The sequence below is a fragment of the Pundamilia nyererei genome, unplaced genomic scaffold (assembly GCF_000239375.1).
Source record: "Pundamilia nyererei isolate P.nyererei 1_Seehausen unplaced genomic scaffold, PunNye1.0 scaffold00020, whole genome shotgun sequence".
NCBI lineage: Eukaryota > Metazoa > Chordata > Actinopteri > Cichliformes > Cichlidae > Pundamilia > Pundamilia nyererei.
The window spans coordinates 428490-444129 of record NW_005187421.1 but is presented as its reverse complement, the minus strand read 5'-3'; the positions used below and the strand labels follow the sequence as shown (position 1 = coordinate 444129).

Genomic DNA, 15640 nt, shown 5'->3' with positions numbered 1-15640 from the left:
TCTTTTGTGATCTTACAAAGCTTCAAACGACGCGTCGACTTTTAAATCAGTCGTCGACGATTTTGATAGGTCGACGTAATCGTGACTAGTCGACTAATCGTGGCAGCCCTAAGTGGGGGATCAATAAAAGCTGCTGAAAGAAGACTTATAAATAACCTTCTATTCTTAGTGATAAGCCAGAACCTTCTCAATTATGAGCACTTTTTATCCTGTAAAATATAAATGTTTGTCAGCACAAGTTAACAGTCATCAATTACAGCATAATTGTAAGCGAAATCTGCTAATGACTACCATCTTAATGTCATTCTCTCTTTCAATAAAGCCTGTATGTGAGCATGAGCGGTTGCTTCCTGGCAGCAGACTCTTTGACAACAAATCATTTAAATGGCTGAAAAGTTAATTATAGTGATTTTGATCACATGCTCTTAGACATCCTGCATAATCACTGTACCGCGAGTAAGACTGGAAACAAAACCCATTTCAAACCCTGCTATTTTGTCACGCCGGCCCTTCAGTAAAACGATGATGTGTACAGCATAATGTGTATTATTGTTTCAGTGAGAGACATTCCTACTGGTCTATAATATAACAGCAGGAATGCTAAAATACTTGCACGCCACATTCCCCCAAAATTTGCTTTTTGATGTGTCACAGCATGAGATGACCACATATAGCCATATATAACGCATACACTGAACATTTCACGAGCATGTTTCTGAATGGGAGGCGGAGCCTTAATCGCTTTACCTGTAGAAGCACCTCCCAGAAGGAGACACCTTGTTTCTAGCTTTCTAACTAGGTTTAAAGGTTTCTTTTTAAATAAAACTCCCAGTTAGGGCTGGCTCCGGTCACTCTGAGCCCCACTTTAGTTGTGCTGTTTCACATTCATTCAGGGTGATGGGGTGTCTGTTGCTCCTAATAGCATTATCTCTATTTCTGATGAAGCCTTTGAAATTTCCAGAAAAAGCTTGAGTGTGGCCCTCGGGTTACCATTGTTTAGCATTACATACTAACTGGCAGTAAGGACTTGTGATGAGTTATTTACTAGCCCTGTTTATACTGTAATAGTATTCTGACCTTTGAGGAAGGTCTCTGCTATTTTAAGAAGGATGATAGTACATTTTGAAAATACTCCCTGACGTCAGGCTTCGGCTAATGGCTACCAAAGTTGAAAATGTGGTTCAGCATCACCTGATAACCTGAGCTAATCTATACTCTATACGAGACCAAGCATTGGTGACTTACGTATGACTTCCACTTTGTAGGTGGCGTTGATCTCTCCCGCTCTGTTGGAGACGTGGCAGGTGTACTTCCCGCTGTGCTCCGGCGTCAGATTCTTCAGACTCAGAGTCCATCTCTTTTTCTTCCCTTCCCCTCTTGCTCCATCTTCCTCGTCTACCAGTGGCCTGTTGTCCTTCAACCAGACAATGTCAGGGCGAGGATTACCGCTTGCCGTGCACTTCAGCCGCACAGAGCTGCCTACTGGGCGCGCGATGACGCGTTTCCTCATCTTTGCTGGCTGAGTGAAACGTGGACGAACTGCAAGAGTAAAGAGAAGGAAAAAAAATGCTCATTAATTAGAGAAAGAAAATAAAGCTTGATTTGAAACCACTCAAAAACATACAGAAACAAACACTTCATTTCTCTCTCTTAGTCAGCTGCAGGTGGGAAAAATGGTCTGATGCAAATTTAATTATTAGTCGTAAATAGTTTACAGAGTCAATTTACAGATCTTGTTGCTTCGACCAGTAAAACATTCCTGAACTCATAACAATTTCAGTTATGTTACCTGACAGCTTGTGTTACATGTTTGTGTTACAGTTACATGTTTATTATTTATTATTCCCCCCCCACATTCTTTGACGAATAACTGCAAAATGCCATCTCTGGATAATTAGTCCCTCCACGGGGCTGTTAAAAACCTTTTATTATTACAAATGTTTGGGATTACAGATTCATTTTATGTCCCTCCAACTGCCAGAGCTTGTTCATAATCATAAATTATGCACCATGAAATCACCTGCTTTGCTGTTAACAAAATTTAACTGAGCGAGGACTGAGACTTGGTGAGTGATGTACAGTTTTTGCAGACTGAAGTCATTTCTGCGGGCAGTGCCAGGAATTCATGTTGTGCTGTAACAACATATGGCAACGTGCCTCTTGGTATATACAGTGTAATTTGCTGTAATAAACCCTAATTGTTTTGTTTAAGAAAAAAACTTGAATCGCTTCCTCTTCTCCCTGACACAGAAGACTTACATCACTGAAAACACACACATTTTCCACTGATCCACATTGGTACCCCTCTCCTGCTCATAAAAAGGCCATGCATTGGACTTGAAATCAAGCGTCCATGGGAACTGCTTTCTAAAAACCAGAAAGCAGCTATACAAGAGCGAAGCATCACTTTAAATACTCGGTTGTTATTGCACAAGTCATAAAAAGCTAGACAGTGACCTAGCATCACACCGAACAGCCATTCATTCCATGCATAAAGCTATTCAAACATCCACATCCTTCTACCGAATGCAAGAATTAACTCCATTTAGTACCACAAATATTTCATTGCTGGACAATACCTCAGTCTAGTCTATTCATACATACACATCGTATTTAAAAAGCATAACAATCAGTGAAAACAGACCAAAGAGGTAAAGAAAAACCTAAGCAGTAGACAGGAGAGGAAATCACTCACAGGAGCGCTTGATTTTACAGCCCTCATATTTTAGCCACAGCAGATAGCCATCAACCGGGAAGGTAAATCACCCTGAAACGAGTGCAGTTTCATCTCTTTCTTTAGACACAGTTATTATTCTAGCTCTGGATAAACAAACAGGGAGAAGAGTTATGTGATGGGTTTGTGCGCTCAAATTAGGAGATTTCAGTACAGCTGCATTACTCAGTGGAAACACAGCTCTCTGCCGACAGGTCTGAAGCTGGGCAGGATAACAAAACAAACATACCGGAAAGGCTTTTAAGTCTCACCTCTGTGCACCCTGAGTCTGAGAAAAGCTACCGGACCACAGCTGAGCTGTGACCAGACAGAGTCAACATATCTAACAAAGAGCGAGGAAAGAAAGTAGCCTGGATGAGACAATGATTCATAGTTTAATGTACAGCTTTGATGGGTACACAAATTCAACCGGTGCATGTGTTTAGACTGAAAATAACTGGTAAGTCTGGGAAAGAGCCAAAACAAAGTTTAGTTGAACTAGACTGGACAGAGATGAGACTGGAAAATGAATAGAATACGGCGAGGTGTAATGGAAATAAACTGATTTATACTGTCTAAGATGAACCAAATCAAACACAAGTTAAGAGGAAAACAGATGAAAGGCAAAAAAGTGAAGTTCATATTAAGGTTAGCAGCTTCAGAAGACTGATCGATTGCCAAGAACAGACAAATAAAACTTGAAGTGATAGTTAGAAAAAACAACGATAAAGAGACCGAGTTAAAACAATAAAAAGCAAAGGTAAAAGAGAGGGCACGTGAACAAGCCGAAGAAAAAAACACAGAGGCGAGAGAAGCAAGGGCGAACAAAAAAAGCCACGATCGAGAGAGGGGAGAAGGTGAGAGCCAGAGTGAGCAAAAGGGCAGGCTTGTTCTGGGTCTCGGGGGCCACTTCAGCGCCACACTTCACAGTGTAAAAATACTGCTGACCCTCCGACTGACTGCCTTTGATCAGACGGTGTGCCAGAGACCAAAAGTAGGAGCGCCACGGTGGGACAGAGCGTGCGTGCGAGGGACAGAAAGAGCCGTATTAAATCCAGCACGGATTTTAGAAGCTATACTGAGATAGACGAGATAATTCCCAACGCGAGTAGTTCTGGTGAGGTTCTGTGCAGGGTTAAAATACGTTAGGGTTAAGATTTAAGTAAAGATTTAGGTTAAGAATTGGACTTCAGGACTAATAAGACTAATAATACCAACTAGATTCTTAAATAAAGAAAAGTAAGGACAAATTTGTTCAAAAGAATTAAAAAAAACACAATTTTTATCTTATATAAAGATTACATTTAGTTAGATCTACTGGCTGCCTCCAACTGATTCCTGTTGAAAAACTAGAAATCTGTTTTTTAACAAAAATGATTATGAGCTCAATTTTAAAAGGTTTTTATAAGTTTATGAGGTGTTAACAAAACTTTTTGGATTCTGATTGACAGCTTATTGAAAGTTAGTTTGAACACTCCTCGGATTCTTTCATTGAACTAACACACTTTCTTGCCTATTGTTTCTTCTCCCAGTAAAAAGTCAGTACGTATGATCGATGACAGCCTAGTATCAGTGTATCCAGTAATATTTAATTGATTTATTTTGATACCATTCTTTTTATGTCTGAAAATAACTGTTTCCACTATCTTCACTTTTCATTTAACTCTGGAAAAAAAGGTTACAAGCGTAATACCATATATGGTGTAACTGTTGTGTTAGTGCATGCACTTAAGATGATTTCTCATTCAGTTTAGATAATATGCCATAAAAGGTCCTGTAAACACAGAGCAAGAATTTATGTTGATGTTTATATATAAACGTATGTTTGGTTGCTTAAATGACCACAGAAGAGAAACAGAAGTGCAGCAGAAGTGTGTCTGAACTGACAGAGCAAAAAGAAAGAGGTGAAGGTGAGAGAGTTTGATGAAGTGATAACAACAAGTAAAGAAAGAAGGGTTAAGCTACATGACAAGTGGGCCCAGGAACACTTGGGAGGGGGGAAAGGAAGGAATGCGTCCGCCCAAATCACACCTCACACAAATAGACTGCTCTCCACTCTGTCAGAGCCAATTACTTGCACAAACAGCCACCCCGATGTGTGCCCGCGCGTATTTGTGTGTCTGTGTGTGGGCAGAAACCCTCATCATTTCCCCTCCTGACAGTGTGCAAGGTGTTTATTGTACAATCGGCTACTGTATGCTGTCTCAGGTTTCACTTCTAAGCTTGTTTCTCATTTTCAAATGTTTATATCTCGATAGTGATGAGAACTGAGAAGTCACGAGTGCTTACCCAGTTTCCCGGCAAGCTCTGGGGCATGTTCAGAATCACTGTGGGCTGGTCCTGCTCCATTTCTTGAACTGGAATCATCTGGTGAGGGAAAAAGAGAGACAGGAAGACAAGAGGTGGGATTTGAGGATTGACCCTAAATTAAAAAACAAAACAAAAAAACAACAATAGCTGAAATTATTTGTTTTTAAAGTAACTATTTTAAACAGCCCACTTGTACATCTTAAGTAAAATAAACATCTTTCTGAATGCAAAAGTGGAGGTTTTATTTTATCGGTGTCTGACTGCTGTTTTTACATGCTACAGCTGCACTAAAGGACCAGTGTTTCAATGTAAAATCAATTCAGTTCAATTGAATTAAAATGTACTTATATAGTCACCTCAGTCACCTCAAGGCGCTACATACTGTAAGGTAAAAGCCCGACAATAATATAGAGAAAACCCCAAAAAACAGAGAACCACCTATGAGCAAGCATTTGGCAACAGTGGGAAGGAAAAACTCAATTTTAACAGGAAGACGCCCTCAAACCAGTCTCAGGCAGGCAGCCATCTGCCATGACTGACTGGAGTGAGGGGGGACAGAACAAAAAACACACTATGAAAGAGAGTCACAGATTAATAATAACTAAATCAAGATTATTTGCTCGATTCCTGCAAATTACAATCAGAGGACTGTTTTATCTCCTAACAGCTGGAAGGAGAAATACAGAAGCATCATTGTTTTCACTCTAGATATGCAGGTTTTTAAGTGAGATCTCTGCAGCAATAAAAGTCGTAAAACAATCCTAGAAATGATGAAGGGCAGGTAAATTCAAGTCAAATGTGTAAAAGCTTCTTAAGAGCCAAGCAAGAGTAATTTCAGTCAAAGCAATATTTAGAGAACAATTATTTTACAGTATACTGTGAAGTCTGGCTTTCACAAACGTATTTTCCAGCCAGTGTTCTGCTCTCCACCGTGTAATTTTAAACTGCTCAGCCGTGAATCACCACCATATACTTGTTAAATCAGGAAACCAAATGATAAACAACATGATTCAGTAAGTTAGTGCATTTACCAGCAATGAAAGCCTTGACATTAATGCTACTCCCCTACCATGCTTACCCAAGGCCCTGCAGTTTTTAAACCCTGACTCACGTCTCTGAGAAACCGTGGTCTTAAATTTGGTCCTTCAACTTTGTAGCAAAGGGAAAATTTCCCACTTGGTGAAAAATGAAATGGAACAAGCTTTTTTCTTCATACAATGTGTTCAATCACACACTATAGTATCACACTGCTTTAATGCTGGTGTATCAGGTTCCCTCTCTCTCCACGTCTTCCTCCAATGATTATCAAACAGACACAAACATCTGTCTGAACCTTTATGCAAGGGAAAGCTTCAAGATAGAGTCATTGCATCCAAAAGGGGCCTTTAAAGGGGATGGCAGGGAGGTCTGATACAGTCCAATATCAGGTCTGTCAGAATACATGTGGGGGTTGTACGTGGTTTGCTTGGCTTGAACCTGAAACTTCAACCAACACCTGATGCTGGTTATGAAAGGAATAGAAAAGGGAACCAAACAGCCTTGGACCACCTGCAGAACGTGTGTGTATCTGTGTGTGATGTTTATTGTGCATGCTGGTCTATACCATTTTTGGGGATTTTAGAAGACCACCTGAAAGCTTAGAGTGTTTAATGCAGCGCCAAATGTCATCACTTTTTGGATGATGGAACAAAAAACACGTGAAATGCAAATACAAGACATGACCTGCATCTTCTGGGTTGGTATTAATAGTATACTGGGAGTCCACGTGGTGGGGCTCCTGTCTCTATGGGTGTGTGTGATATGAATTTCTCCGTGGGTGTGTCAGTGCATGTGTAGATGTGCGTGTTCTAGCATTATTTAGCTAAATGGTAACTTGAGGTGCCGGTATTCCTGTCAAACCTCACTCCTCCTTCCCTCTTTCGGACTCCCCCTTCATCTCTCCCTCCTGCCACACGCACGGCTAGTTCTGAGAAAAGGCAGGGTGTTTGAAGCCGAGCGGCAAGGGGGTCTAATCTAAAGGGGGAACGTGGTTTAGCACTCTTACCAGAAAGCAAACCCTCCCATCGCCTTGTAAATCTTACTTGGCAGATCTCCTGCAGACCCACTCACAGATGAAGGCTTTAAAAACCTTCAACTGTCCATACGGCACGGCCAAACAGAATATCCAAAGTACTTAAGTGACCATATATTTCTTTAAAAGCTACAAAAAAAATGAATGATTATGTTGCATGATTAAAAGATTGTGGCTTGTCGGTGACTTAGTCATTAAAACCTTGGAAATATTTATTACCTGTGATTCAAAACTGTGATGACATTTAAGATGAACTTGTTCTTCAGAGATGCAAAAAAAGGTCTAAATGTCTCCAATTTCTCTTTTCTACTAGCACCTCAGCTCACCTTGACTCGACTGGTCATTTTCCATTGCAGATGAGTCCCAAGATGCCATTTGTATGTGACACAACCACAACACAGCAATGGAGGACATTGAGGCGATGGTATACCGGCTGCTAAACCCATAGTAAACGTCTGTATTTCGTCATTGGATCACAGTGTTGTCATTGCTGGGTTTCAAAAATGGCCGATTTAATTCTTTCGAAGAACTCTCATGACTCATGCAGTCACTCTCTGGCCAATCAGTGGCATGCAGTTTGTTCATGTCACATTTTCAATTCAACTCACTTGGAACTACTGGTACCAGGTCCTTTTTAGAGACTACTAAAAAGGACCTGGTACCAGGTTCTACTACTTAAACAAAGCTACCAGAAATACTTCTATAAATACAAGATGCTTGTAGACTGCTTCGACTGAGAGACTCTGAGACAAAAGAACAAACCAAGACTCAACTGCACTAAATATTGTTCATGTTTTGAATGTGACTGAATGAGATTTGCAGTCTTCTTGCCCTTTAGTGAGTAAAAATACATATTTCAGTGTGAAATCTGCAATCTGTCAGCAGGTTCAACAACCAGGCTTTCAAACGGTTTCTGCCAGCGGAGCCAGTTTCATACCTTTCTTCAGCTCGGTTACATGAGTGCAGGGCTGCGGGGGCAGACTTAACGTTTTGCTGTTTGTTTCAAGTTGAACACACACATAGTCGAAAATATACCCTCCCTGCTTCAGCTGCTTTTAATAAACAAAATGCTTTCTTCTGATCTTGTTCCACCTTCTAATGTTCGGCCAGATACGTTGCCTGGTGCTGACAACAGCTAATACACGCACACACACGGACACACACACACATGAAGACCAGTGTGTAAGGACTGCCAACAATGAAATATTCAGAAACAGCAAAGATGAGGATGATGAGGGTCTAGTGGTGAATAACAAAATGTTGGACATTGGCCAAACTAACTTCCTACTCATTGCATACAGATGCTTGTTCGTGATTCCTTGGTATCACCTTTGAATGCACCAAGTGTCCCTTTAGCATAATGTTTCGACTACTAGTGAGGTATATGGTAGAAAAACAGGTTAAAAAGAGTCTGGAAAGTACAAAAAACTATGGTTAAAAACCACGATTAAACCAACACTGCACAATTAAAACAAGAAACAAGAAAAGGTTTGACTTTGGCCCTACCTTTTGTATTTTCCATCTGTTTTTGGGCCACATGTTTCTGGTCAGTGTCAAATTATAACATCATGTACATAATATCTTTGTGCTTGTTTCTGCTGTATCATTGTGAAGATTTATAGTCCTTGAAGAAGATGTGCAAGGACTTTATTTCTGTGTCTGTACAGGCGGTGGATACAAATCCATATTTTCCACTGAAAGTATGCAGTTTGCTACCTGTTGTGAAGTTCCATAATTGTAAAAACATGTGCGCTTGTAGCTTCTGATGTGCAAATCCACAATGAGTATAAAATTTATGGTCGCGCTCCTTTAAATATTCCTGCCTGGCTCTGAACTGAACATTTACTCCTTCCTCTTTCTTGTGCTTTGCATCTCTTTTTCATTTTTGCTTCTTTTTATTCATCTTTGTCTAAATCTACATCTACAGGGGGGAAATGGTTCAACAGCGTGCTACATTTCACACTTTAACCGGCCGCATACCCCTCTGAGAGTGTGTGTATTTGTATAACCTCTTCTTGTATTTGCTTTCATGTCTTTAGAGAAAAGGCAGCAATTGTACATGAGCACGCTCAGAAATATGACTCCCACAGTCCAGTGTGTGTATGTATCTACGAGTGTGTCCAGGGGGCAGTGTTTTCCTAAAGGGTCATGTCCTTCCACGTTTTAATAGAGAGACATTGGATATGTGGACAGAACCTCCGTGCGTGCGATTAAGCTGATGTGTGTGCATGTCTGAGGGAGAGAAAAGGATGTTTCTAGGTCAGCCTCTGCTGACCGCTGGTTGTTGCAGCTTCAGGGCCAAAACCAGCAGTCCTGATGTGAGTTTGTGTGTCTGACAAACCCTGTAAACCACTGTTAGTCCTCTAAAATTGACCATCGTCATAGTTTCAGGCTTCATGCAGCCACAGCTTTCTTCACAAACTTGTTTGACTTCTTATTTCAGACAGGAGCTACCACAAGCAAAGGCATTTTACACAACGCTGAAAGGAGAACCATTGTTCAGTTAAACCTTCATCCAAGGAGGACTTAGTTTCACTTAAGCTCCCTTTAAATATTGTAGAGCAGCGGTCCTCGGACCGGTACGTGAGTCGTTTGGTACCGGGCTGCGAGAGTTGAGGCTCAGGTCTGAAATGTCTGGTTTTCAGGGTTTTCATCGGTTTTCAGCGTTATTTTGTTATCGTTTTTATCGTTAACTCGGTTTTCCTGGGTCTTTTCACGTGTGTTATGAATAAATCTTCTTTTTTTCGGTACCGGTACTAGTTTTATTTTGTTGTATTTATCCGCGACACCTTAAAGGCCGGTCCGTGAAAATATTGTTGGGCATCAACCGGTCCGTGGCGCAAAAAAGGTTGGGGACCGCTGTTGTAGAGGGTTGCAGTTTTGACCAAAGCTGGATCTAAACCACAGTGCATGCTGTGCAAATGATCAGAGAGACCACAAAATAACCTTAAAACATTACACAGATTACATTGTCACTTTAAAGAAGAAGCTAAATCAGCAGTAATTATTAACTGTTTACCTTGAAATAATATTTAATATTTGTAGCTTTCAATCATATTATAAAGTTTTGAACATATTATTGAATTAGATATAGATATTATTCTTTTCAACAGATGTAGTTTGACAAGCTAAAACTTTCTGTTTTCAGTCAGACTTTATTCATTTTATTAAGAAAACCTGTCTCTATTCTGTATGTGATGGCTGTACAAAAAGACCATTCCCCAATCCCCTGAGTTAATAATAGCACAGCTTTACTGAAAGCTCTGTTATAGTTTCCTTTGATTTCCTTTTTTTTGAGCATGCTTTGTTGTTTGGCAGTAGACTGGCGACCAGTTCAGGGTGTACCCTGGAAAAGGCTCCAGCTCCCCAGGAACGCTGAATTGAATAAGCAGAAGAAAATAGATGGAAGGAATTTGTTGTTCTCAATGACTGATTACTTTCGCTTCTACTTGGTGTTCATTATTATGAACCTGCAGTCAAGACCGCAGTGCCTAGAAATCTGGATGAGAAGTTCAAAGCATTTTAGTTTTAAAGACTCATTAAGCCCAAATACTACATTTTGCATTGCAATTCATCTCATCTACCAATAATAAGCAATAATATAATATGCTAAAAATATTCAACTACAGCCTTTACATGCACATGACCACTGGGTTGCTTTTAGTTTATCAGTGGTGAAAAAGAATGGCACCTGTGCACATTCTGACCTTCAACTAGGCCGAGCAGGGCACCTATTTATTATTTATGTGACTGATTTAATCTAATAATGGCCACAAGATGGGCTGATGGCATTTAAAGTGGACAGTATTACAATAATATTTAAAAAAGAAACCTGGGTAAGAGGGTGAAATTGCAGTCTAAAAAAAGAACTGAATGTTTGACAATGTTAAATCCCATTTTTTCAGTACAGTTGTGTTAGCATACATCTTCCTCCAAACCCATCTTTTATAAGAGCCAGCAGAATAAACAACATTTGTCCTTCGGCAGTTGTTTGGCCTGTCAGTGCTCTGACCCTCTACCTAAACACACTATCATTATAATTCAATCAGTTCAATGAGACTCTGGAAACAATGAAACCACGTGTTGTGGGTTTCTGTCTTTTGTTATAAGCCTACTATTGTGGGAGATGGAATAACACCAAAGGTTACACACATTTTTGAAACTTAAATGGCAAAGAGAGAAACATCCAAAACTTCTCTTTTTACATCCGTCTGTTTCTTTTTCACAAAGTATTACACCATAGCATCTCGAGCCTACGTTCCAAACATACTTTTCTCTCCAGCAACATTGTTTTTCAGAATATTTATGCATAGTCTGTTGCAACTCTGCACCAAAGTGATTATAATAAATGGTTAGATATACAGACTGTAGCTCTAGATAAATATAGGACTGTGGACAGATTCTGCAGTATGGCTTGTGTTTAATATGTAAATAGCAGCTCATGTAATCCTCTAAGTGTGTGGGAACAAACAAAAGCCTCATCAAACACATGGCTATAAATCTGAAAGTGTCAATAAAAATAAAATAATGAGTGAAAAGCCCGAGTTTAGGTCTATAACACACAGCACCTAAGAGCAGGGCTGATATTTTGACAAAACATTTCTTCATATAGTCCTCTTTCATTTTTGTGTGGCTCATTGAAAACTGTGCAAACTTGACTCTTTGAACTCCACGACCCATATCTGCAAACGTAACAAAATGCCAGTAACTGCCTGCACCGAACGACTAATGTTTTTCAGTCTAGTATTCCCCCGGTCAGTTATTTACTTGGTGTTTAAGTATAATAATGTTTAGAGTTGACTGAGAGTCAATCAGCACACACATCTGATCGAGCCCACTTGTCAAATGTGAAGAAAATAGACAAAACAATAAACTGGATTCAGTGTAATCGCAGATAATCTGATGACATTTGATTTCTCCAAATCAGATTTTTCCGGTTTAAAAGTTTAAAGATGAAGCGATAATAAAATAATGATCAGATCTTATCCAGCAAGTTTGAACTAAACTTCTGTTACCTTTCCGTCAACCTTCCTGTTCTGTCTTCTTTCTCTCCTTTAGCTCGCTTGCCCAAAATCCATTTTACACAACACGTTTGCACAATTAAGATTTGCCCTCTGATACATGGTGTATAGGTAAAAGCAGTCACTTTATGTATGCATAAAGCTGTCATGTTCTCCAGAGAAAACAGTAAGTGTACACGTGTGCACATGTGTAGTTCATTCCAAAATGCACACACACAGACGCAGATTTCCACTACTGGCTGTGCAGATGCTGTGTAGCCTTATGGAAATGATTACAACTTGTGCTGCTTTGTCCTCTATTAACAGCATGGGAGTGAGAGACAGTGAAAGGGGCTGCGACACAGAGAGAGAGAGAGCAAACAAGACGGGATACGACTGACTTTTTGAATAGGTCAGGAGGCAGCAGGAGAGAAAGATGAAAAGAGAGTTGGAGAGAAAAAGGCAACAGTATGGAGAGAGAGATTTATTAGCTGTATCCACAGGGCAGACACTCATACACTGCAGTTAACTTCTGCTCCGTGTGAGGAGCAACACTGGCTTAAATGACATATTAACTGCTTGTACATTTGCAAGCTCAGACTACTTAGTGGCCAGTGATCACACTGGTGACGTGTGCTAGAGGTGAAGACATTTTCCATCATGCATTAAAGTACTAATTCACGCACACGCACACATACATGCACACACACACGCATAACAAATCTTTGAGCTGAAAAAAGATCCTTGTATGCTCATAAGAAAAACATCTTTTGCTCTGAAATGTTTCAGGAACATTTGATCTCATTACCCCTCAAATGCAGACACACGCAGTCATCCGCACACCAACACCTGATGGAGTTTCTCTTCCAGCTAACTTGTCCAACCCTTTCCACTGGCCCCCGTACACCAGTTTCTTTTTTTTGTTTTTTTACGAGAGCAACTTTACGATGCTGTTTACAAATGTGACTACACGATGTGCCATCCCGGACTCTGAAATATGATGAACACACATCAGTGTTCGGGAGGGAAATTGATTCCAGCTTTCTGACCTATTTGGTGTGAACAAATCCAACAGAAACACGCACTCAACTAATTCACGAGGCGATCTAAATATGGGGTTGATTACCTAGCATTCCTTAGCAGCATGTGTTTTAAAATAAGGGAAAATCTGAGACGGCTCAGGGTGCATGTGTGTGAGGATAAAGGTGGGGTGACATCCAGGAAATCTTTAATTCTGATTTTGTATTTTAAAGCAAGGTAAGGACTCTGATTGACTAGAGTCCCGAATGCAATGTAACTTTTTAACGCTGGATGAATTTGAAAAGAGGTGCATATGGCAGATCATTTTGGAAACCAGCAGCAGCTACTTTTCAGTTTTTCCAAACTCAGTAAGCTCCAAAAACATTTTCCTCATTTATCCATATCAGTTCATAAGTTTTAGTGGAACAAAAATTAGCAACATTTACCTCACTATTCAGCTATGCTGCACCAACAGATACAGCTAAGCCAGCTTTAAACACAGAACTGTCTGTGGGGTTGAAATAGAGGCACCAAAGGCATATTTTAGTTAGCTATTAAGCAAAATACGTCAGACAAAAAACATTTTTTTTATTATATATTAGATCCAGTTTCAAATGAAACTGGGGGAAGTCTTTTTTTAAATACTGTAGTGGGCCTCGGAAATTGGAGATAAAGTAAGAACAATAATAACTTTATTTGCATAGCATGTTTCAAAACACAGAGTTCCAAAGTGCTTTACAGTTCAAATAAAAGCCACACACTGAAGATAAGTGAACTTGCTCAAACATACAGACACGTAATCAGCCATACCGGCAGGCATTCATTCCAAATTACACACATACATGCAAATGGTTGCAAACTATGGCCAAAAATGAAGGGGAAGGAGAGGTTAACCTATAGAAATGAGTTTTCAGCAGTCGTTTACAGCAAATAACAGAGTCAGCCGGCCTGATTGACCGAGATAGGCTGTTCGGAGAGGCTGGCTGCATAAATAAGGTCTTAGAAAACGTAAAAAACAATGTTTACAATAAATCAAAGCCTTGTAAAGTTAACTGACTGGCCAGTTGCACAGTTCTGCACATATTCTGCTCATATGAAGGCAGAACATCTATGGACTATTACCAAGTATATCATTGATGAACTAAAGGAACACAATGAAATAAAGGAGTTTTACCACTAAGTGTTTTTACCATCAAGGCTTTCAGAAGACTAAATAAACCCAACCGAGAGACGGAATGCCAAAAAAACGTCAAATAAACTCACAGAGAAAGCTCCCCGATCACCAGAATGAAAAAGCTGACCGCTCAGAGCTGTGTGATTTTCTCCAGCAGCATTATTCCTGCTTTCATAACCTTGTTCCCAGCTGTGTAGATTCTGCCTACCGTTGCAGCAAAAACCAAATGTGTGTAGTCTTATGGCTGATTGGAGATGTTGAACATTTCGGGCTTATCTAACCCATAATCCCCTGCTCTCCACCTTCTCTCTCTGTATTCTCTCCTCGCTGAAGTAAATACTTACACAGTGTGTAAGTTTCTGCTGTTAAGTCAAACAGAGCTCTTTTGAATGAGCAGACTAAACAAAAACATTTTAAGGGGAAGCCTCTCGTATGCCAGCATCACATTAGAAACACAGCATGAGGACTACAGAGCAAAGGTGCGTGCATCAATGAATGTGGTTAAGTGAGTATGTCTAACTCTGAACAGGGCTCTGTAGTTCCTGAAACTGAGCGGCCCACAGTTTGATCTTGTGCCATGAATGGGCTCTACACACTAATTACAGCCACCTGTATGTGTGTGTGTGTGTGTGTAAGGTATGAGTAGATGCATGAGAGAGGAGGGTGACTGTATGGTCATGAATAAAGGCAACCTGCTGTTTCCACTCTGTCTACACACACACACACACACACACGCACGCACACACACATTTGTAGGAAAAAACTATCATAGCATCATGCGTTGAGGAGGTAGAGGTGCTGCTTTCCACTGTTGGGTTAACCATCTGTGCGTGTGTGTCTGGTTTATGTCAGATCTGTTACATTCACCTGAGGCTTGGCTGTATTTCATAACCACGCAGTGGCATGTCTGAGTCTGTATGTCCAACTGTCAGTCACTCAGCAAGGTCAAGAAGAAACCAGAAAATATTCTAAAGCTAATCATACGAAAAACCCAGATTTTCTGGCTACAAAGAGCGGAGTTTGACAGATTGGGAACACTCCATAAATCCACAAAATATACATTTTCTTGAACTCTAAAAACCGATGATGTTCTTTGCTGATCTTTTAATCAAGTGCAAGTGCGCATACATGCTTTAACAGTGCAAGGAATACAGTCAGAGTACTATCTCATCAGTAACACTTGGGTAGAAAGCGACAAAAAGCTTTCCTACTACAGTGACCTTGTGGCAATAGTTCAGATTTCTTTGCTTTAGATAGTCGAATATAGGATACACTTGCTAAGAACCAGCCTGCTACAAATAACCAATCATCTTACCAAATGTAAGTTTTGAAACTATGTAAAAACGCAAAAA

At 40.1% G+C, this 15640-nt stretch overlaps 1 protein-coding gene across 2 annotated transcripts in view; it reads right to left on the bottom strand.

Annotated features, from left to right (window-relative positions):
* The window catches only part of fgfrl1a (fibroblast growth factor receptor like 1a), a 67631-nt gene that overhangs the window by 6877 nt on the left and 45114 nt on the right, over positions 1–15640 (bottom strand). For both annotated transcript variants that reach the window (XM_005726455.2, XM_005726456.2), the window contains exons 4-5: positions 5003–5080; positions 1246–1539 (exon numbers count right to left, since the gene is read on the bottom strand). In XM_005726455.2, coding sequence (XP_005726512.1) covers positions 1246–1539; positions 5003–5080 — 372 coding nt within the window. The remainder of the gene's footprint in view (positions 1–1245; positions 1540–5002; positions 5081–15640) is intronic.